Consider the following 25,256-nt stretch of genomic DNA (forward strand, 5'->3'; position numbering starts at 1 on the left):
ACAACCTCTGTGGGCTTGTACCACTTCCAGTTCTCACCACATCCCAGATGACACCAGGTACACTTCTTTTGAGTCCGACTGAAGGCCTGACTGTGGAGGCCTTGTTACTCTTCAGTTACTATTCACACTCTGGAGTATAGCCATTCATAGTCAGCGAGTTAGCAGGGGAGGAAGGGCCCAGCAAGCCTGGATTGTCACATGGCAATGTCATTGTCAAGAATGAAGCCAGCCTGACATCGGCAACATCTTAACTTCACAAGAAAAAGTATAAGTTCTCTCTTTAAGGAAAACTTTATCTCCTGATTTTCTTTAAATGCCTGGGCCCTGTTCACTGATGGACTGGCTAAATTGAAATAGAATTCAGTTAGGTTTGGGCTGCTGTGGCTATGCAGGCTCATCATCAGCTATGCAGAAAACGGATATCATCTCTGCTCAGTGTGTAGAAACCAAGGCACTTCTTACAGTGCTGGCCACTTCCCTCGATGAATCTTGTTATGTATTTACTCTCTCTGGGAGCGTTGCCAGTGCTGTATTTGTTTGGTTTGCCACTTGAAAAACTACCATCTGGAAGAGTAAAACCCTCCCTCTTGGGGGCCACAGCTATGGAAATGGTTAAGCTGTCAGGGTCATTTATGAAGACGTTTATGGTAAGGGCCTGTTTTCTGATAAGAACCAACTGGACTGGTTCAGTGTGCACCCAGACTTTTGCCATTGCTGCCTCAATTCATTATTGTACTGGATGTGCAGTAGACCCACAAAGACTGTGCAGAGGGTAAAGCAGTCTGTGTGACATGCAGAGGTGACTGGCATGGGAAATGATGACTCCCGCTAACCGTTGACCTGTTTGTCTCCGTGAGGGAAGACGCATTTTACAGCAGTTTACTCCTGCCGTTCCTGACAGATTGACTGCATTGGACCCCCCTCTTGGGACGTCCATGGTACCTCACTGCTGCTGACAGTTTTCCAGGTTATTGTTTTGTTGATCTGTTCCAATCAGCCAACTGCCGCCACACCATTATGACCCTTGAAATTAATCTATATAAATCTGATAGTGGTGCCTCTTCTGTCACGGAAGTCAGGGCTGATTGGAAGGTATGCAGTGACCCTTCTGTGCTTCCTGTCATCCACAAACACTGTGTACTATTGTACAATGGAACAGCCTCCTTAAAATTAAGTCAAAAGATTTATAACTCCTCTCTGCCTTCCTCTGCTCCACATACATTAGTAAGACACTTTGGCTACTGAATCCATCTGGCTACAGTCATGGATGATCTCTCGGATCACTTCCTGAGTTATGATGAGGATGGAAGTCACGGGGGGCGTTACATCAACTTTATATTTTGAAGATTTGAGATATCATCCTGATAATTCCTAGATGTGATATCTTTCTTTCCCCTAATAGCAACCCCAGATTATCCTGTTTGGTATACGCTTTGGGTGGCAGCCGAAAGGAGGAGAGAGGGTTCAAACTTCTTTTGGTTCAGCCACTTAAAATTTCTTGTTGGATTGAATCGTCCTGGATCATAATGACATTGATCACTTGATCACGTAAACTACTTGCTGATTATCTGTAGAGTGGACCTGTGGGCCTCTGTAAGTTTTATAAAAATGGCCATGGACCTCTTGCTCTTGACCTTTCCAGATGAAGGGTCTATGTAAGTGGGGGATGATTAGAAAAAGGTGAAATTCTAGCTACTTGAGCATGACACATGATTTTGTGGTGATAGAAGAAGGACAATGACTGAATCTGTGGATAGAAAACCTTAGACCTTGGAAGTGTAGTGATTCAATAAACATTAATGATTTTGTTGGTCTTTCAGAGCCATTGTTGGAACCTTCCTCTTGTAGGAAAACACCCTAGTGTGGCTCCCTCATACTGTTAGAAACACCTTAAGTTGAAGTGACTTTTGGCTCTGCTGTCCCCTGCCAGATGGCTCTGATGTGATTTGAGCACCAGTTCCCTTTACCTGACCAAGGAGTTTATCAGCAACAGCAGAAGGTGGCCCAAGTCTTCCACCTCTCATGCAAAAAAGCATATGAACACAGTTAGATGTCTCCCCTTTCATTTCCACATTACTATTATTCACTCCATGTAACAAATACATGCCACTAGTTAGTGGTGTAGAAAGAGATTGAGAAAACTGGTCCCCAAAACTAGACTCAGTTATTGGAACTGAGCTCAGAGTCTTTTTCTTTTAAGTTTATTTATTTACATTGAGCACAAGTGGGGGAGGAACAGAGAGAAGAAGAGACAGAATCCCAGGCAGGCTCTGCACCATCAGCATAGAGCCCCATGTGGGGCTCAAACCCACGAACAATAAGATTATGACTGAGCTGAGATCAAGAGTCAGAGGCCTAACTGACTGTGCCACCCAGGTGACCCTGAACTGCGAACCATAAGGCCTACTGATTGACCTAGAAGCCACATTGTAGCACCATCCACATGTGTCTTCCCAGCTGATGGGGCGACCAGTATTGGAAAAACCACTTTCTACCTGGGGGACTTTGTATATATGTTAGAACTATACTTTGTTTAGAAGACTTCAGTGCTAGGGATGTCATAAGAGTCGTTCAACTATTTAAGGACCATAGATCATATACTTGCCAAATGTGGAGCTCTATCCAAAATGAAGCTACCCTTGGTCACTCAGAGAAGTTTTATGGAAGAGTAACTTACTCATTATTTGTGTGTATCCTGTGGGCCATTGCTATCTCTTTAACTAGAAAAGGTGGTATGAAATTTGTTTCTGTTTTTAGCTGAAGTGATGAGCAGTATCACCTTGATCCTGGTGGTGTTCACCCCAGGCTCAAATCACTGGCCAGGGTTATTAAGGATATCAGACTTGCCCCAGAGTTCCTCTTGTCAGACTCCTTGATATCTAAAGACTAGGTGGAAAGGTCAATACAGAAACTTAAAGATAAAGCCACTTGGCTCTTTAAAGGTTGACTTCAATGGTTTATGAGAGTTGTTCAGCTCTGGGGAACGAGTTAAGGTTAGGTCTTCAGGTTGGTCCAATTCTGCTGCATAGATGAAGTTATTTAGATGCAGAATTTGAGGAAAAGGAGGACCCCGTGACTCTAGTTCCTGACTTTATTTATATGGAAAATTTTGGACAATAAAGATAGGATTGGCAGAGTAAGAATAGAGACTAGCCCTGGACATATGAACGTTTGATATGGCTGTGAGATGTTCATATAGAGACATAAATTAGAAGAATGTGAGAGCTTGGAACCCAGATGATGGATCTCAGGAGGTGATGAAAATTTGGGAATCTACAGCATACAGATGGCATTTAAGACCAGAAAATGCATGAATGATTATCTAGGAAGGAAGTACAGAATTTGAATGGTTTAGGGAACACCATGCATTCTGTCAATAACCCAACCTCTCCACTTGACTAGCCCATTCCAGATTACCCACTTGGCTCTTGAATATAGTTGAGTTTGACAGCCTTAACAGAAGAAGAAAGAAGATAAATCAAATGGCAAATATAATTACTGCATTGATTATTATTTGACATTTGTTCTATAATGGCATGGAGATAATTTGCTGTTTGTTTTAAAGTAGATGCTTAGGTACTGGACTGTATATTCTAGTATAGATTCCACATCGGAACCTAGCTAAGGAGGTGAATATAGTTTGTGGTGGCTGTTTAGTTCTGAATCCATATGGGCTTTTTCAAACCAGCAATTTAGGAGTTTAGCATACCTACAGACATTCTAAATTGTTTTTCTCTCTCCTCTCTATGATTTTTCAGTTGTTGTCAGAATTAAATGATTGCACTTTTGGTTTTATTTCGGTTTTATTTTGTTTCTCCATGTTGGCTCTGTTTTATCCCTTGGTTTTTAATATGTTTTTTTGGAAATTCTCATAAAGCTGTTTTATATTGAATTTGATATAAATGAAAAGTGGCAAGAAATGCTATTAAAGAACCTGGAGGTATTTTATAACTTTGGAGAGGGAAGGTGTTTGATAGATCACTAGACAATGTACAAAACATGATGCCAGGGAGTGGGGGAGAAATGCAGAACAGGGAGCCCAAAAGCACCTACTCTGTGCTAAGATTTTATGGAGAGGGAGCATTCAAGGTGAATGTGAAGAACACGCTCTATTAAATGGCAGTCCCTGATTTATTTTCTAGATTTCAAAAAATTGATATGATTTCTGCCAAGCCTAAGAGTTGTCATGACTGACTAAACTTAATCTCATTCTATAACTTTGAAGGACATCCATGCATTAAACAGATAGCAGTGTGACCGGAGGGCTCTGCGTCACTGCTGTAATGTTATTGACTGTCAGCAGTTCACGATAGTTTCGCGTTTATCAGAACATGGGGCAGGTCCTCACCAATTGCACTTAAGTCACCGAAAGGTGGTTTTTGGAGATCGAAGCGCCATTTTCAATATTTCAAAATGAAAGAGAAACCAAACATTTACCCGTTGGAAGGCTCTACTGGCTTTTAAAGCTATCTAGTTCCTTTGGTTTTGGCTATTTTATTAACTGCTTTGAAATTTCATAATAATTGCATCGATTGACAGCTATCTGCTTGATTTTAAGTGCGGGTAATGAAAACAATTGTTAAATGGATATATTTGATAGATAAAGTCTCAAAAATAGGTGGTTCACCTTGAAGAAATAACTACTATACCATTGACATTCTGCGGTGGATGTCTTTGTTTTATGAAAGGGGGAACGGGTGCTTAGAAAGAATGGTTTATCTATTTGTTCCAGTTCCTGTAATTACTTGGTAGAGGTAGGCTGGGGATGGAAGAGCATCTCAACAATCTCTGTTCATAAATGTTATTAAAAAACCATCAGTGTAATTTTCCTCCTCAGTTTAAGCAATGTAAAGTAATGGTATAGCGTGTGCTTTTATGATTCTAGGAATACGTTGATGCCCTAATGTAAGCTGAGATAAAGATTATATTTTTCATTAGAAAGATTGTAGCTATTTGTACTCTAGAAGAGTTGCAACTACAGGGGCGCCTGAGTGGCTCTTTCTACTTAAGCATCTGACTCTTGATCTCAAGCTCAGGTCCTGATTTCAGGGTTGTGAGATCAAGCTCTGCATAGGGCTCCACGCTGGGCACAGAGCCTACTTAAAAAAAAAAAAAAAAAAAAAAGAGTTGCAGCATACAAATGACATTTGTTTTCATGTTTGTGGTTCCCTTATTTATAAAGTTTTCATCACAAGTTGCTAATTGGACCCTTCCTCCCTGCCCCCCCCATCTAGCCAGCCTTCTTTAATTCATGAAAATCTTATTTTGTCGTTCTTCGGGTTTTAGCTATGGTTCACTGGGTCTCTCTTGTATCAAGAACAGACATAGATTTTGCTTCCATGAATGTTTCTTGGGCTCTTCAGTCTTTAGAAAATATCGCATGATGGGGCTCCCGGGTGACTCAGTCGGTTAAGCATCTGACTTCGGCTCAGGTCATGATCTCAGGGTTCATGGATTCGAGCCCCACGTAGGAGTCTGTGCTGACAGCTCAGAGCCTGGAGTCTGCTTCAGATTCTTTACCTCCCTCTCTCTCTGATCCTCCACTGCTCACACTGTCTCTCTCTGCCTCTCAAAAACAAATAAAAAACATTAAAAAAAGAGAAAATATTGAATGACTTCTAGTCCCTTAAGAAAGTGTTCATTTCAGAAGCATATTCTGTGGAAATTAAACACTCTAATTTATACCACAAAACTCAAGAAGCTCTAAACTTTTTTAAACACTGGCTGCGAAGCTGACGTTACTTTTATTGATCCAACCATACTGGGAACAGAGAACTGAGTTTGTCCAAATGGGGTCTCTAAAATAATTAATCAGCACGTTTTATTAACTCTAATAGAGCCAGTCAGCTCTCTGTCAAGTACGTATTGTACGGGCATCACAGCCTGGGCAGAGCACAACCTGAGGGCTGCAGGCGGACTGTTTACGCTTCTCGAGTTTCTGAGCCACCGCAGGGACAGCAGCCGGCACTGTGGGAACACAGCGCCGTCCTCAGTTCCCGAGGACATCGGGCTCTCCGCACCGCTGCCCACACCTGAAGTAGGTAATGGCTTTTCCCTCACTTCCTCCCTTGGAAATGAAAATGACTCCAAGAAATACTTGTGCTACAGTCCACTCCGATTGTGCTCTTTAGTCGTTGGCTATCGGTCTTTACCTTGAGCCCTTTGCCTCTGTGTATCATTTCGAGCCACACTGTAATGACGGAGAAAAATGGAAGAAGTCATCCCAGAATTATGTAGATAAATTGGAGGCAGTAATTCCCAAATGCCTGTAAATGCCAAATTGAAATATTGTAGGAGGAATTCATCAAATGAGCTTTGCCTTTCGAGATCGGAGAGACACATTTTTAAAGGATGAAGAGATGAAAGTTTCATAACATTGTTTTCTTTAAAGAAAACAATTTTTTTAAATAAATTACAAAGGGAGCTGCAATGCCAGAGAATGGACTTATTTGCATTATCTTTATCTCTTTGTCTTCTTTTCATTTTATTAGAACTTAACATATTTTTTCTCTTCCTTTTGAACACAAACGGCTTTATTTTAGAAGACATGTTAACATAAAATGATAACCTCTGTGTGAATATTTATAATTGCGGCCATCCCTTCCTGTCCCTTACATAAAAATATGTAAAAAAATGAAATGAATAAAACACCCATAATTATTTTCCTACTTTGTCAGCATTTTTGTGTGTGAGGGGAGAAGAAAATGTTGTGCTTAATGGAGAAATGTAATAATGAAAGTAAAAATTTACGGGACTTCTTCCTCATCCCCCCCCCCCCAAAAAAAGAGAGATGAAACAAAAATGAACAAACCCCAAAATGTTGGCTTTGGGAAACTGAGTACCAGTCTTCATTGAATCCTTATTTAAATGAGTATCAATCGTTTCTTCTACAGACATGTTTTGCTTTGGAAGAAATTAAAGTAAAATTTGCTTTTAGAAAACTTAGGGAGCACCAAGTTTCAAGTAGCTATTCCAATGGCTGTGAATGTGTCACAAGGCGAGCAGGTTGGCAACCTAGGAGTCAGAAGAAATGCGGTACTTTTCATCTGTGCCCACTGAAAGACAGCACTGTCGTGGGGGTGACCTGGGATGGTAAGTCACCTTACTATAAACAGAAGGGCGTGGGAAGCCATTGGCTGGAGCCAGGAGTGTTGACTCACCAGGTGTCCTCCTAGTTACCCTGAATAACTGCCCTGCTTCTGGAGCCCGAAAAGTTCATTCCAGAGCAAGGTGTGTTTAAGGCAACCTGGATGTTGGTGAGAGACCGTGAGCCTCTCAGAGTATTGTGTAATCCTCCAACCCGGTGTCATTCTCCTCACCCTGGAGAGTGGAATTTATTGGCTGTCGAACTTCACACACACACACACACACACACACACACACACACACACCCCTTACTTCCAAATAAAACCGGAATTAGTATCAGGTTTGGGGACTTTAAATGAGGTAAGTTGTATTTAGCTTCTGATTGAAACATTGTAACTACTATTATATTATGTGGGAAGTCATCGGTGTAAGTGTAGGCCGTTTTCTCTCAGAGAAAAAAATGTTAATTATAGTAAGTTGGATTTTTCTCAGTTTTAGCATAAGGATGATAGAAGAAATATGTACATAAGATTGAGCAAGTAGGTCAATATAGAGAAAATCCCTAATCTGTACATGCTGAAACGTTTAAGTACATTTTATTTTTACTTCATGAAACATAATTACATTATGTTAATGCTGGGAGAAATGCAGATGAAACAATAATTGATAACTAATAGATTAGATTTCATGAGAAAATGTTAACAGTTGACTTTGAGGAGTTTCCCTTGTGGGTGCATGTGCCGTAGGATTAAAAACCATAATACCATCTATTTAGATAAACAACTTTTTTACTGGATAATATTTTTTGTTTTGAAATTGTATGTTGAATTTGGATGGTTCATTAGATTTCAGATGTAGTCATGTCAACGATAAGTGTTTTATGTTTTTTAAGAGAGCATTTAGTTTCCTTTTTTTGGTTTTGTTTTTTGTTTGTTTTGTCTTTTATTTTGTTTTTTGCTTTTTTTCCCCCTAAACCACTACTAGTAAAATCAGGTTTAATTTTAGCTTCTTTAAAAAATCCTAAGTTTCTAGTCGGTTTGACATTCATATGGGTGTGCAGTTGATGAGATACTTTGATTTAGAACCTTGATATGGAATGCTTGGCTATGCTTTGGTTTAGGTTATTTACATATATTTTTGTGTCTTTGAATCTCACGAAGAAAGAGTGTGAGTTTCCTTTCTGGTGCATCAAGGGGCTAAGACGTGGGTAAATTGTCACCATCATTCCAGAATCTAAAAGAATTCTTCTGTTCAAGACCACTGAGAAAAGCCTTGCTCTGTTAGTGCTGTTTTATTATTCTTGTGAGAAAAACACAACTCAGGAGGAGAAAATGTCCTCCAAGTGTCTGTGACCACTGATTTACTGCCAGAGTTAAATTGTTTAGGGAACCTGTTTGAAGAAAGAGAGGATGAATTATCACAGCCAATAAGTTTTCCAGTTTGGTTTCCAGGGTCTACTGAGCATCAGTCTGCGCTATCCGATTTCCTGCTTCTTTACTTAATTGCAATTACTATTTTCTGAAATCCTGTCTAATTAACACTGATGTTATGCTACCTTCGTTTGCTTTTTGAGTGTTCGCTTCTCACGAAAATTTTCTAAACTATTAAAATATTACTTATCAAAAATGGCAACAGAACCAGATACCAATAATCTATAATGCTTCCTGTTACAACTTCTTAGGGAGAGGGAAGGAAGGAGAGAGGGAGGGTGGGAGGGAGGGAGAGAGAGGGAGAGAGAGAAAAAGGACAACAGAGAGAAAAGCCAATTTTAAAAATCTCTACTTTGAGAGATTTTTCTTCCTCTTAAGTCCTTTATAAATTACTGTTGCTGGGATTTTCAAAATTATATGATCTGACATTTCAAGCTCACAGCCACCCACAGAAGGAAGGTGGTTGTGTGTGTCCAGGGCCGTCTTTTTGCTTTGGGGAAATGGTGCAAGCCAATTTTGAAGGTAATACAGCTGTTGAAGAAATACAAAAGCCAGATGACTTCATAAGTGTGTACTGAGGAAATCAGGATAAATTGTCCTTAGAACCTGCTCTCACAGAGCCATTTTAATTGAGGTCAAAGAGGAAAAAATTGTAAGTATATTTCAATTATTTATTAGGTTTACCTAGAATGAGACCTTCACTATAGATAGACCTAATCTATAATTCCTTTCCTCCTTAACCCTTGAGTTTAACCACCGTGTGGATCCGTTTTACTTTGAGACTACAGAGGGTTCTGCATTCCTTATAATACATTAATATTTAGGGCCACAGACATTGTGAAATTACGTGACTAAATGTCACTTCCATCTAAGAAATGCACTTCTACATTTAAAAGAGGCTTATAATAAATTGTTTAGTTTTTATTTGAAATTACACAGTTAATAGGACTGTATTTGTATACGTGATTGTAAAATCACGTTTTTGTATGTCTGAAATATGTTTCACATGAAACTGTTTTGTCTTATGCTCTTAGGTTGCAAGTAATTCAAAATGTTAATTTAATTTGATAGAAAATCTACTCAGACAGAAATCACATAATTTGTGTTTCTCAGTGTGTAAATTATATTACAGCCAGTGTTTTATTAATTCTAAAGAGGAATTTCATTTAAGGATTAAAACTTAAGAAAAGGTGATTTATAAGCTTTTTGTAAAAATGGTTAAACAAGATGGATTTAATAGAAAACGGCATTAGATTTTAAAACTGAAAAATGTTGCTAAAATATCATAAAAAATCTATGATTAAAATGAATCCTGCTACACAGTATATTTTCTTTATTACTGTATATAGTTTAAATAAAAATTTAAAAGCTTGATGCCAACAACCCAGGATTTTCTCTTTGAAAAAAAGTTTTCATTTTATGGAAGATCAAGAATTTAAAATTTACAAAATTTGAAAATAGAACTCTTTATAGGCCTATTTTATCAATATACTGTGCAAGAAATATATTTACATCATACATGAATTAATCTTCAGATTAAGTTACAGATACATGCTGTTTGATTTAAAATTGCCTTTAACATTTTATGTATGTTCTATCTATTAATTTGTTTTTAAAGTTAAAGGTTGTCTCAGTTTTCTTTAGGTTATTATGATACCTTTGGGCATATGAGGAGATTTCCTTATATACAAACTCAAAATACCTTTTAGAGTTTATATGTTTCAAACTAAGATTTTGACAGAAGCTTTTACTAAAATTATTGCATAATTGTGTAGTAATAAACTGGACTATCACTATATTAGTTATCATTCAAGTTGAAAAGGTTAGTTATCAGCTATACCTAATGGGCACGTGATGTTAGGTGCACTAGAGTATGTTACACGATGATTGATATTTATGCTGCAAAACAAATGCTAGCTATTCTATGCCTGTGGCCAAATTCTTTTGAAGTTTAATGGCTAAGATGAGCTGAATTTGTTAAGTGGTAGAGGGCTGCGTTGTCTAGGGACCTGATGTGTTTGGCAGGTCATGAAAAATGGGGAAGTTTTTCTTAACCTTGTGACCAAAACATTCCAACATCTAAGAAAAGGGGGGGGGGGGGGATGGCGCAGAAAGATGTAGAAGACATTGCCAAAAACATTAGCAAGACTTCTCCATCTAGGGGAATAGGGTCAATTCTAAGACTATTTTTAAAGCGTTATTTGTGTGAATTCATAAATCTTCACTTGAACGGAGGGAAATCTAAAGCTAAAGATTTTTATATTTAATATCGGTAGAATTGTTCCATCCTGGCTTATTGAGAAAATGTACAGTAGAGTCAGCAATTTGAATTTAATTGCAGTGGCTTCTACCAAATTAACATTATGCTCATTAAGTACTAGTTCTTGGTTTGAAATTGATAATTCCACTTTGCTTTTTTGTTGTTTTAATACTGTCTGCCTTGTGACACCCATGACTGCAAAGAAACATGTAAACAAGATGTATAAGGGAGACCAAGATCCATCTATAGTAAATATCTCCTATATATTTATAACAGTTGTTTGTAAGACAAAAAAAAATTCCTTTTAAGATACATCTATCATGTTTAATCAGAATATCAAGGTTGAAAGATCAATCTAGTCTTGTTTCCAAATTTGAAGAGGGGGAAACATACATATGTGCTGTAACCTGATATGTTAAGGCATCTTGTGGTTCCTTTTGTGGCATTTTAAATACTCTGTTACCTTTGATATAGTTCCTATTGGGCAATAAGGAAAAGAACATACCTTTAGAAGGAGTTTGAAATTGTCCTGGGTATTTCATACAGTGTATGCAGGCTTTGTGGCAAGTGACAAAGGACTCTGGCATAATTAAGGAGAAAATGTGCTTCCAAATTCTAAATGCTTATGAGGTTTGACACTTGATTTAATACTTCCGTGCTGTACATATATAATTAAGCTTTGTTTCCCTGAGTCATTGTTACTAAGTTGCTTTTTAAATCTATCCAACCTTGCAATGAACTCTCAAATAATGTGAACACTATTGTGACAGTTGTAGTTGATGAAGAGTTATAGCCCATAGGATTTTTTACTTTTAAATATAATTCCTCCCCAGCGGGTCATTTTGTATAACCTCCTCCCCCAAACCTGGGTCCCCGAAGGCCCCCTGCTTTCAAGGCCAGAAATCAAGTGAGATCTTACCCATGACAGCCCAGTACTAGAGGGGTAAAGTAATTTCTACTTCAGGTTTTTGGTTGTGGATTTTTACTTATTAATGCTCTAACCCTACTATTCTTAGAGCATATGTTTATTTTGTTTTCTGTTGTGGTTAAAAATGGAATATTCAATTGTCTCTTTGTACTTTACGTATAGCATTTAAAGAAAGGATATGGCAGTTTTTCTTTGAACTGAAGTGGGTGCAGACTTTCAGGCATGTAGTTCAGTTCCCTCATTTTTATAATAAATAAATAAATAGTGTGGGCTTTGGGAAAATGATATTTCATGGTGCAGGGGAGAACCTGGGGAAGCAAAGATAAAAAGGTTGAAAAAGGATATACTAAGAAAAAGGAAGAGTAAAGAAACTTTTCTAACTCCATGAAAAGGATTTCAGAAATGTATGAATTTTAGAGCAGCAAAATTTTTGTTTCTAAGAAAGAATGACATATTATATAAAGTAGATTTAAATTTAGTAACTTGATTTTTATGAAATCTATCTCCAAGCCATTAATTTTTGGGCCACCATTTGGTAAACTGACATTTTATTTTAATTTATTTATTTCATTTCATTTCAAAATCTTTCCATTTGTAAGGACATATTAAAACAGAGGTATAGATATATTTTTAAAAATCTCTATGTGACACTCTTTGTGTTCCAAAAATTTTTTTTATACTTTAAGTTTTTAGAAGTCAAGAAATGAGTTGTAACCTGTATAAAAATGTAGAATAGGTCCTGTTGAAGAATGTGAAGACATTTTAGTGAAGTTAGTTTTGATAGTATCTCTCTAAATTTGTATCTGTATGGGACTATTAGAATAGCAATTCTATTCTGATCTTCTCAACGTAAGTTATATTTACTTGGCTGCACAAATAACCACAGTTATCTAATTAAAGTATATATAATATGCTAAATTCTAGAGTGGTATTAATTTGTAAATATTATATTACAAACTGAACATATATTCTGTTTTACTATTCCAAGGAAATACATATTAGAATAATTTTTGGCAAAGTCTCCATAGTAAAAAGTATATATTTTGTTGAATACTCCACCTACTATTATGTTGACTCCATTTTAAAAAATAAATTCATATACCTACTTTTATATTTTGTCATTTATGTTCTGTATGCATGCTGAAGTAAAATAAAAAAGGACATATTTTAATTCATATTTATGTAATGCTACTAAAGAATAAGATGATCTGAAGAAGCCCTTCAAACTCAATATCAGCTGGTTCAACTAATTGAAAAAAATTAAATATTTTAAAAAGGGTCAGCTAATGAGAATGTTTTTATTTTTTATTTTTTATTAAAAATTTTTTTTAATGTCTTTTATTTATTTTTGAGAGACAGAGAGAGACAGCATGAGCAGGGGAGGGTCAGAGAGAGAGGGGGAGACACAGAATCTGAAGCAGCTCCAGGCTCTGAGCTAGCTGTCAGCACATAGCCCGACGCGGGGCTCGAACCCACGAACTGTGAGATCATGACCTGAGCCAAAGCTGGACGCTTAACTGACTGAGCCACCCAGGCGCCCCTAGAATGTTTTTAATGAAGGCACCTGGGTGGCTCAGTCGGTTGGGCATCCGACTTCAGCTCAAGTCATGATCTCATGGTTTGTGAGTTTAAGCCTCACATCAGTCTCTGTGCTGACAGCTCAGACCCTGGAGTCTGGTTCAGAATCTGTGTCTCCCTTTCTCTCTACCCTTCCCCCACTCACAGTCTGTCTCTCTGTCTCACAAAAATAAATAAACATTAAGAATTAATAATAAATACAACAAAACGTATTTAATGAGAACTTAAGTTATATTCTTAGAATACAGCTGGAATAATTATAAGAAAATACTTTTTCACTCCATTATGTCATTTGGAATTCAGATATAACCAACTTCTATGTATTAGAAAATAATGAAAGATGTCATGTAACAGTTGATATTTCAGGAAGTCTTTTATTTTCACTAAGTCAGAACCTAAAGGAACTGCAGTTAGATGCCTGTTCTGCTTTATCAGGCAATTATTTACAACTTTATCCAATCCAGTCATAAAATACATTTTATAAAGTTTACAGACTCTAGGCATTGATACATTACAGTATATATGTAAATATTGATTATTTATAAATAAGAGTCACATTTGTGTTTAGAATATTCATATTTAAAATACAACCAAAGTTGGCACCCTGAATTTTTGCAGTTGACAAAAATTCCGTGTCACTTTCTGTGTTAACAAAGAATTTTCCATGCACTAATCTATAATTTGCATTTGGAGGACAAATTTTATTTTTCTGTGCTTTTATCCATTTTTTTCTTAAACATACTGAGTCCAAATCTAATTTACATTATATTTCCTACACAGTCCAGTGAAGAAGTAAAGATTGTCTTATATACCACCAATAAAAATATGTATAATGAGTTTCATTGCATCAAAAACTTTCATCTCTGAAATTTTCATCTTGGCTGAAATGATTGGAATATAATTGCAGAATTGATCTTTTATTATCATTGTGTGATATATCCTAAGATTTAATCATGGAAGTTCATTTCAAAACAAAATGAAGTTATAAAAGAGGTCCTTTAAAAATGTCATCATCCATTATTTCATGTTTTATTTTTTTATTATCTTTAATGTTTCAGGATTTATAAATCACAAGATTAAGTAGAAAATAATTATAATAATTGGTTCCAGCTTTTTAGAAGATGGTGGACAGGATAAAAGAAACTTCTTGTTCCTTGCAGTTATTTTAAATGAGTTAATTCTGTTTTTCTTGAAAAGATTGTAAGCTTCTCAAAGCACCTAATGGCTAGAAAATATTTTAAAAATGTAAGGTGATTTATATACTCGAATATGATAGTCGTGATGCAAAATATTCTACAGGTGACATATTCTACATATATTTTCCAGACATTGGGGATATTGATTACTCTCTTAACAAATCCCACATTCTTTATAATTCATTTAAAAAGTGCAATTTATGTTACTTATACAAGTACCACCTTAAAAAACTTGAAGGTGGAATGGTATTGTGAATTAGAACTACTTTTATAATTTTCTGACTAATGTCACATTATTGACCAGTGTTTTCCTTCATTCTGCCTTATTTTCTCTTGGCACTTACCTCTGACATTATATTCTTTGTTTGCCTGTTTACAGATTTATTGCATGTCTTCTCCATAGAATGCATGATCTACCAGGCAGATTTTTGTTGGTCTGAGTCAGTTTGATTCAACAGAAATAGGGTGTAAGCTACATTTGTATTTTAAATTTTCTAGTAGCTGCATTAGAAAAATAAAAAGAAACAAAGGAAATTATTTTATTAACCTCGCATATCTCACGTGTTTAATTTCTCAGTATAAAAAATATTGAGATATTTTACATTTTTTTCTTGCTAGCTCTTTGAAATCCTGGGTGCCTTTTATATTTACAGCACATCTCAGTCTAGATGAAGTGCTTTTGCAAGTTCTAAATAGCCACACAGAGGGGCGCCTGGGGGACTCAACTGGTTAAGCATCTGACTCTTGATTTCAGCTCAGTCATGATCTCAAGGTTCATAAAATTAAGACGTCGGTTGCATAGGATTCTCTCTCTCCCGCTCTCTTTGGCCCCTGAGCCCCTGCTCACATTCTCTCTCTTTTTCTATGCAAACCAACTTAAAAAAAAAAAAAGTAGCCACGTGTGGCTAGTGGCTACTCTGTTGGACTGCTCAGGTCTGGTTCACCTCCATGCCTACAGTCTCACCTAGTATGCCCCAAGGCATTCAGTAAAACTCTGCTGAATGAGCAGATCCTGTTTATTTCAAACATAAAACACCAACAAAAGCACAAAAGTTGTTTCTCATAGTAGGCCTTTTCTGCAGTGGTTGGTAGAAGCGCTGGATGCTAGAGATATTTGGAAAATTTCTTCAGAAGTCCATTTCACTTCGCTTATATAGACTTGATATGTCTATATACGCTTGGTAAAAACAGATTCTTTCAGTAGTCCAGTTGAAAAGATTTCTTTAATGGTTAATGTATTATAAGAGATAACTAGTAAGTGCTTTAAATATTTTTCCATGGGATGTTAGTGTCAACCCTTAATTAAAAAAAAAAATAAGAGCAAGTGGCAAATCTGGCCTAGGAGAGAGAGAAAGGCTTGATATACAGCCTTCAGTTCTAATTCCATCCGTGTTAGTGTGAGCTGTGGGACGTTGAAAAGGCTGTTTAAGCAGTTTGAGCTTTAGTGTTCTCATTTGTGAACACTAATGGTGTGTTCATCATACCTATCTTCATAGATTAAATGAGATTACACATCTACATAGTCCAACATAGATAGCGAGTGGAAAAAAATAATTGCTTAATAAATGGCAGCAATTATCAATATGATGATGTAGTAAAATTGAACTTGTAAATAGCAAGACATTTTGAACTTCATTTTAAATGGTGTAGGTTGCATGTTTATGAATTTTGTGTTTTTAACGTATTGATTAAAATGCCTTTGTATATATGGATTTGAAGCTTACTACACAAATTGCTTGCAGATTAACCTCTTTGATTCTTAGTATTATCCTCTATGAACTAGGGAAAAATAGTATCTAACTAAGCATTGAACCTGGCATATAATAAACATTTAAAACTTTTAGCTATTATTCATTCATTCATTCAAAAAATTCAGTGTTTTGATATTTTTATGTTAATCACATACTAAATTATTATTTACCTAAAATAAACTTGTAATTCTTTTTCATTTTGCTTTGATTTTGCATGTACTTTCATAATCTAAGTGAGATTAAAATCCACATTAGTGCAGCCTATTAAAAGCATTTAACACTATTCATCTTTTTCTTGGTATATTTTTGCCCACCTCCTTGGGTGTCTTATGAAAACTAGGATTTGGATTTAAATAATGGGCATGAAATTCTGCCTCATTTCTTGGCCTGCGTATTTCAACTTTGTTCAAAAACAAATTCAAAACTAAATTGGTGATCTTGAAGACAGAAGGTTATTGTTTGTAGAGATATTCTTCAATAGCATACATAGTTTAGCAGTCACCATTTAATGAAATGAAGCATTGATCTCTCAGATGGGAGGTTGTTTTCAAATTTAGATAAAAACTATCCCTTTCTTCTTCTAGTTTTGTGATTAAGACACAATAAACAAGTTTTTATTGAGTTATTTAACCTTTTTTCTCCTTCAGTTCAGAAATAATAGGGTTTTGAAGTATTTTTAAAAAGTTATGAGCTAACATCTTGTTGTTCTTTGGTATTATTAAATTTTCTTCTCAAGAGCAGATTAAAAGATCAGATCATGTTCTTCTTTATACTTCACTTCAAATATTTTTGTTTTGTTTTGTTTTGTTTTAAGTTTTGAGAGACAGAGAAAGACAGCATGAGCAGGGGAGGGTCAGAGAGAGAGGGAGATACAGAATCTGAAGCAGGCTCCAGGCTCTGAGCTAGCTGTCAGCACAGAGCCCGACGCAGGGCTCAAACCCACGAACTGTAAGATCATGACCTGAGCTGAAGCCAGATGCTTAACTGACTGAGCCACCCGGGTGCCCCAATTCGCTTCAATCAGTAACCATATTCTGTCAATTATGTCTCAGAATTGTCTCTAAGAAACATCCTCCCAACTCTGTCCTTGTGACTCTTAATGTAGGTCTTCACCATCTCTCACCAGTGGATTGAATGTGATTAACTTAGTAATCCAGTATTTGGGAGTGTCTGAGTCCATTTGAGCTGCCATAATAAAATATATCACAGACTGGGTAGTTTATAAACAACAGAAGTTTATTTTGGTCAGTTTGGGGTGCTGGAAGTCTAAGAACAAGGTACTAGCATGGTCGTGTGGTGAGAGCATCCCTCGTGGTTCATAGCCAGTGCTTTCTCACTTTGTCCTCACATGGTAGAAAGGCTAGGGTGCTCTGTGGGGTCTCCTTCATGAGACCGTCAACCCTGATTATAAAGGCTCTACCCTGATGACCTAAGTACCTCCCAAAGGCTCCACTTGTTAATCCCTGAGGATTGGGATTTCAGCATATGCATTCTGGAGGGACACAAATGTTCAGACCATAAGAGGGAACGTCTACTTAAGGCGAGGGATATAGTGATGTGCAAGGTCAGTGTCATCTCTGTTTTCATGGAACTTAAACTTTCTCTCATGTTGCATCAGTTTCTTCAGTCTGCACCCTGTCCCCCTTCCACACTAACTCCTACATCATTTCTAAAAAGTATACTCTTAAAAGTATTCAATGGTCTTGACTGCCCAAAGATTAAATTCTGAGTTCTTTGCCAGGTATAAGGATAATAGGATGCCTCTGGCTTATCTCATGATGTTGAAATATCTTTATCCAAACAGTCTTTGAAGACTTTATCCTTTAGGACTCAGCTGAGAAGTCACTTCCTTTGTTACCATCCCCATCTTCCTTTGGCTGGTGTAGATGGTCCTCTCAACACCCATAACACTGCAGAGACCTTTCATAAGCAGTCCTAACACTGCATAGACCTTTCATACAGCAGTATCCTAAATATTACTCTTCCCTCATTTGACCATGAAAAAATGAATGAAACCTTCTTAAAAAATCACTATGTAAAATTTACAGCTCTATACAGTGTGTATTGACCGAGAACATCTATATGTACTTCAGTCTTTCATCACATACTTATTAAGCATTAGCTCTGAATCTGGAACTTGCACAAGATAGTAAGTAAAGTAAAGTTTTTTAATACTCAAGTAAAGACTTGAGTATTAAAAAACTTTGTTTATTAAACCAGAGGAAGTCTTCTGGTTCTGATTCCTGGTTGGGAGTGTATGTGTTCGCTAGGATGGTCTGGAACTTCTTCAGCTAGTCGCAAAGTCCAGTCAGCGTAGTCTTGCGGGAAACAACATTCACTTTGAGGTGATGTCTGCGTATTCACTGGACAATTCGTATTTTCTGGTGAGGAATCCTAGGACGGAACCAGTGGGAAATAAAGGTTTTGTTCTTGAAGAACAAAGAGCACAGACGATGTTATATGATAGGACAAGGATGATAATCTCTTTGCTCAACAGTTTTATTCTCATGTTGTATAAATATATATACAGCATGCAAAAGAGAGTGTTAATCAAGAAAAATAATTGATTTCCCAGATGATAAAAATGTCTAGGCTTTGAAATGAAACTAAAAGACATAGGTATTTGAAAATTTGTTTTTTATGTGTTTTTTTAAGATTAAAAAATATGTTTCTTTATTTTGAGAGAAAAAGAAAGAGTAAGAAGAGAAAGGGCAGAGAGAGAGGGAAAGAGAGAATCCCAGGGAAGCTTGTGCAGAGCCTGACGTGGTCTGGTCTTACGACGCTGAGATCATAACCTAAGTAGAAACCAAGAGTCAGACGGACACTTAACCGACCGACTTAGCCACTCACGTGCCCCTCTGTGTTTGTATTCTTAAGTATTCTTCTGAGTCAGAGGAGGAAAGATTAACTTTATGAGCTGGAAAGACAATACTATATCTTTAAAATTCAAAACTTACTCCTAAATGTTTCCATTTATATCACGGTTGACACTCAGGGTATGTGCCCAGGAAGTATATTCAGTGGACTTATTTTTCACTTCCAAGCTATGTATTACAATTTAAAATGTCTTGGATTTTGTAGGTGTATAAATGGACCATCACAATATAAACACCCAGAGTGTCTAACGGTAGACTTGTAAATTTGTATTGTTCATGCTCCATATTAATTAAGGAATTTTTGAAATTGAGTCTACTTTGCTTATAATATACCATTAAGGTCATGGTAGTCAGATGAAGTCTCTGTGCTTGAAGTTAAATTATGAAAGACAATGGATTTATGCTTTACCTTCTTTAGAGAATGTAGCACACACTCATCCAGAAATGGATAGCGAGTCCTAGAAGCCAAAGTTATTTTCAACCTTTACCTTTATTGGGCTAAAAACCGCAAAGTTGAAATATAGTCTGCGAAATACATTGCAAATATATGTGAGAAGTCTGTGAGCAATGCTGAAACTTAATTGATATGCTGAGAAATATATAAACCAAACAGCCGCCGGATTGAGAAAAGGAAAATTAATATGTGAATGTTTTAGCTAACACCATGCTTTGCCCCAGAACCTGGAGTCTATTATTGTGCACTGTGGTGGGGGACAGAAGCCGTATCAATTGGAAAAACATTTCTCAGTGAATTGAGAACAGTATGGCTTTCTTGTTCCTAAGTGGGAAACCTGGTTCTTTGGTTTCTTTGTTCCTCGTTAAGCTAGTCCCAAGCCGTTTTGACTGAACATGTTACATACTTTCAGAGTGGAGGGCAGTGCCGTTGGCAGCTGATCATGAGATAATAATGAACTATACTATTTAGCCCCGCACGCTGCTGTCGTAAAATGTGGACATTATTTTATAGAGATCTCGGTGAGCAGGGCTATATCAGATCCACTTTAACAAGTGTGTGAACCTGTGCGAGGAAGCTGTAGTTTCATAGGAAAATAACTAGCACTCTTTTCTTTTCTTACAGGTAAAGAAGACGTGCACAGAAACCGATGCCTCAGAACCTCAGAATTCCAGGTACTGTAAAATAGAGGTCAAGACTCCACTAAGGGAAATGGAAATTTTGGAGAACGAGTAAGCTGTTACATGCCAGATGCAACTGTGATTTGAATGAAGCATTGAGGTCCAAAGAACTTTTCTTTATGCAAATTTCATTTTATGTCGGTGCCGGTTCCCATCAATCACAGCATGAATAGAAAGGATTCTGATTGAAGTCAGCTTTAAAGAACAATAGTAGAAACATCTCTAGAAATACTTGAAAACATTTTCCCTTAGCATTTATTATTTGAGTGCAGCATCCTTTTCCGTTCTTCTCTTTTCTTACAGTGTATTCACATCTGAAACTTTTCCACAGACTGAATAGCTTTCAAATCTGTGTCTACCAATAAAACTGCAATATGTCTGTCTTTTTTTCAATAAAACATTGCTAGATTTTGAGAATGCTCTCAAATCGGAAAAATCAAAATAGACTTGGCATTCTCTCTTTGGTTATTTGGAGTCTGTAGAAATGATGCAATAAAGTGCTCAGACCACTACCTATAGGAATTTAGCACCATTTAATTGTCTGTGTTGGGACCAGATGCCCAGCAGATATTTTCAGGCCCACACATGTTCACTTCAAAATCCAGGCTTGAATTTTAAGTGGATAAAGAAAAGTAGTGTAGATACCATTATAGTAATAAGCATATCCGGAATATGATATTAGTGATCGAAATTAGCTTATGACATAAAGAAATTTGTATTTAATGGTGAGATGGGTCTTAGTTTATTTTGTCCTGCTTACTTCAATGCCTGATGTAAGTAGTGATTTTGTTGGAATAATACAGCAGAGCAGATCTAGGTAAAATGTTAATGGCCACTGTATATTCTTTTTGGAGAACCAGTATATATTATGTACTGTATCTTTTCAGAATAACACTACCTTTGTTTTATGCAGTATGATATTCCTATAATTAATTCCTGTATGTATTCTGTTAAAATGATTGCAAACAGTCTTTTCTTCTGGAACATCAAGAGTAGCAAATATGATATAGGATTTTTGACACTTATTCTTTGGCATTTTGGTCTTTGCCCTTTATAATTAGGTGTCAAAATATCACCAAATAGTTTTACCTTGGAGCCTGAAGAAATGGATGAACCGTTACAGTTTTTCTTACAAAGCGCCTGGAGCAAAGGAGAGGCCCGAGCTCTATTCTTTGTGCACACTTCCTTCCTCGTCATTTTCTGACCTTTCTGAGTGACCTACCTAGGGCTGGCTATTTAAGTAATTAGATAATCTTTGCAAAGCTGGTCTTGAGGTTTAGTAGGAAAAAACAGAGCAATAGCATCATCCTGATTAATATTACATATTAAAATGTTTTACCCTTAAGTCTACTCAGGATTTTTAGACCTAGTGTAATGCCGAGGTAAGTTTTAAATAAGCAGAAAGCCACCAAACTCATTTTGTTCACAATTGGTATCAATAACACAGAGGAAAAACAGAGAATTATAGCTCATTGTATTTAAACCAGTTAGATCATTCTTTTTTAACTAGCAAATTCAGCTTCTAAGGCCTTGAAAGTACAATATTGTTTTTAAAGTAAATCATGGTTATTATTAAGACTATTTAAATATATTTTTTATTTTATATAATATTGTTATATTAGTATAGAAAATAGAATGTATAACATATATTCATTGAAAAATATCTTTACTTCCTGGAAACCAGAAAGTGGTTGCCACAGATTAGCTGCTTCAAAAAGTTTCCTAATTTGTAATATATATAGGTAAAAGTAGGCAAATCAATATCTAATGACTCAAAAGCTTTGTAATATCAAAATCAAAGTCTTTACTTATTGTTTTTAAGGTAAAGTATGGTTATTATTAAAAGACTATTTAAATATATTTTATTATTTTATAATATAAAATACTATTGTATTACTATATAAAATATACTGTATAATATATATTAACTGAAAAACATCTTTACTTCCTGGAAGCCCAGAAGTGGTTGACACAGATTCGCTGCTCTTAAAAGTTTCCTAATTTAGAATATAAATAGGTAAATTAAGCAAATAAGTACTGACTCAAAAGCTTTGTAATATCAAAATCAAACCAACAGTCCTTCCTTACTAAAATACAGATGGAAAGACCTTCAAGGTGCCTGAGAATCACTTACTGGTTCAAATAAAATGCCTACCCATTTTGATCTTGGCTGGTCTCTCTCCTAACTTCTGGTCCAAGAGACAATTTCCATACCCTAGAAATGTCAGTAACATAAAGACATGGCTATTCTTGCATTCTTTATTTATTTATGGATATTAGGCATTGGAGTACCAAAACTCCACTTAGTTAATGCAGTGATAGAACACCAAGAGAATAAATACATGCAAAATATCATCTGCACAAAAAGGATACAATAACTTACTGAATAATCAACAAATTCAAGAATGCCAAAAATAGTATTTATTACATACATGTACTGAAGTTCAGTTTTGATCACCTATTAAACACACACACACACACACACACCCCAAAATGCCTTTATTACAGACACTAGGCAGCCTTGATTTAGCAATATACATATATAGCTGCATTCTTTTGTGCTCATTAGGAACCACAAACCTTTCTGTATTCTCTCTCTCTCTCCCTCTCCTGTGTGTGTGTGTGTGTGTGTGTGTGTGTGTGTGAGAGAGAGAGAGAGAGAGAGAGAGAGAGAGAGAGAGAGAGAGAGACAGGGAAAGAGACAGGGAGACAGATTGAGAGAGAGAGAAAGGGAGAGAGATTGATTCAGATTCAGATTTAAAGCCTGGGGCTAGACAATTCTACTCTAAACAAATCTAAAGGAAAGAACTGAGCTCCAAAGGAAATACTGCATCAGCATAAAATGCGTGCAAGCCAGAGACCCGAGGCCCTATGAAGTGCTGCCTCACTTGGAACCTAAAGCTAATATAATTCATTTATTTAGCTAGCTTTCTAGTGTGTTGGTTTTGGATTTGAGAAGATTAGAATAAATGTAGATGGAAAGTGTTTTTACAGTAGGGAAGTAATTAAATTGGGCGTGGAGACTTTGTAAGGAAAATTCTTAGGGTGACATATGTGTATCAGCAAATTCTTTGTCTTGCTTGGACTTAATTCCGCTTTTGGAAAGAAATGTTTGAGCTGCAGATGTGACTGGTAGATGGGGAAAAAGAGACTTTACCAGCCTATGTAAGTAAAGTAAAAACATCTTCTTAGAAAAAACATCATATGTATATATTAAAAGTCAGATATTAGGGACTGTGTGTTCTAGGGTTCATAAAATTGTATTGAAATTGATGTATTGAAAGGCATATAATGTGCTTCACAGAAGCACATTTTTTCTTTCTTCTTTTTTTCCCCTTTTTTGCTTCCTCTGTGTTGTTAATCATGTAATAATATCATTGCCTTTTGTTCTTAAAGCTAACGTTAACCATAAAATGGATAACCAGTAAAATTAAAATCTGTATTTTTCATATACTTTATCTCACTCTAAAATTGTCTACTACTGTTTAGCTCACCCTAAAATTACTGTTTAGAATAAACTATCCTAAAAAGTAAACTGAAATCTCATTTTTATGTTGAGTATTCCCCTGTATGGGTGGTGAATTTATTTGTGTAGATTTGTGCCTCATTTGAGTCTTCACTAAAAATACATGGATCTTATTTAATTGTACTGTAATGAATAGCTCTGGACAGGTGAAATTACTAGAAGTTTCTACAAGTGTCGCATATTTTTAACTTTTTTCTTTCTCATAAGACATGAGGAAATCATTTACTTCATTCTTTAATTTCGTTCTTGGCAAATGTCTTATATGCAAATATGCCTGCATGTTAAAATAGTCCCCAGGATACCTGAATGATTTCTTTGGTAATATTCTTTGGTGGAATTTGGTTTCCCTCTACTTTTCTTCCTGTTCCGGTCACTAAAAGCTAAACTATAAACTAAACTAAACGAAAAACCGCACTTTCCCCAAGAAGAGACCAAGAATATAGACAGGCAATAAAACTCAAATCCGGCAATTTTGTTTTCTAATTCTGCTACTAATTATGGAGTGAATGGAAATAAAACATTTTCATGAAATTGGCCGTGTGAAGTGACTTCTAGGAAATATAGCCATTCTTTTCCTGTTCCTTCCTCTCAGCCTGGCCACAGGATCTACCACCAGTAGATTATAGGAGGGGAATCATAGGGAGGGTATTAAAATATGCACAGCACCCATGGTACCTATGAGCCACAATGATAGTTTTTCCATGTGAAAAATAAAATGAAAGGATTCAGTGGGTAATGGTGAGGGTGAACTCTTTCCCACCTCATAGGCTGAGCAATTTGGTTTGCCGGGAAATCGGGTTTCCTGAAGTCAGCAAATCCTTGGTTGTGCGCTGTGACTTGTCCAAGCCTATACTGACTTGACACTTCTCAGAGAAAGGCAGAATGACTCTCAAGCTTTGAAAGAAGCCCTGGAATGAATCTCAGTTTAATATCTCATATTTCAGTGAGCCTCAGGAATTTCATCTACTCAGTGTCTACGCAGAAAATCCTTAGAAATGCTACTCATTTATACTATGTAAATAATCATGATTTAACAATGTTGTATTTAAGGCATTAAGTTGTACATTTTTATTTGCTGGTAAAATAATGATTGTAATACTTCCAGAAGCCTGCATTGTTTACTGGTATAGAATTTCTTATCGAAGAAATAAATGCTGGGTTTTTTTTCACAGCAGTGAAAGCAGAAGGCACCTTTGTGAAAACACACACTTATATTTCACTGTATTAAATCAGCGACCCATCTAGCCCAACATTCTGTCTCTAAGAATCTTCAAAATTCATTACTGCCAGGTTGCTTGTTCTCAAACTTGCAAATCTCAGGATTAAGTACCAATACACAGGCTCCCTCAGTAACACAGTCTAAGCGACACGGTCCGTGTTTATTTAAGTAACCATCTCATGGACTTAGTTACACTACTAGCAAATACTATCTTTTTGGACTATAGAACCCAGAAAATTCCTAATCACACTACAAAGTAATTATTAATTCCT

The 25,256-nt window shown here is 36.3% G+C and overlaps 1 protein-coding gene across 1 annotated transcript in view; it reads left to right on the forward strand.

The window, feature by feature from the left end:
* Nucleotides 1-25,256, forward strand: part of EYA4 (EYA transcriptional coactivator and phosphatase 4) — a 306,046-nt gene that overhangs the window by 160,540 nt on the left and 120,250 nt on the right. The window contains exon 3 of the mRNA XM_029945279.1: nucleotides 20,184-20,233. Within this exon, the coding sequence (XP_029801139.1) occupies nucleotides 20,184-20,233 (50 nt within the window). The remainder of the gene's footprint in view (nucleotides 1-20,183; nucleotides 20,234-25,256) is intronic.

This window comes from Suricata suricatta, chromosome 7 (genome assembly GCF_006229205.1).
Source record: "Suricata suricatta isolate VVHF042 chromosome 7, meerkat_22Aug2017_6uvM2_HiC, whole genome shotgun sequence".
Lineage (NCBI taxonomy): Eukaryota > Metazoa > Chordata > Mammalia > Carnivora > Herpestidae > Suricata > Suricata suricatta.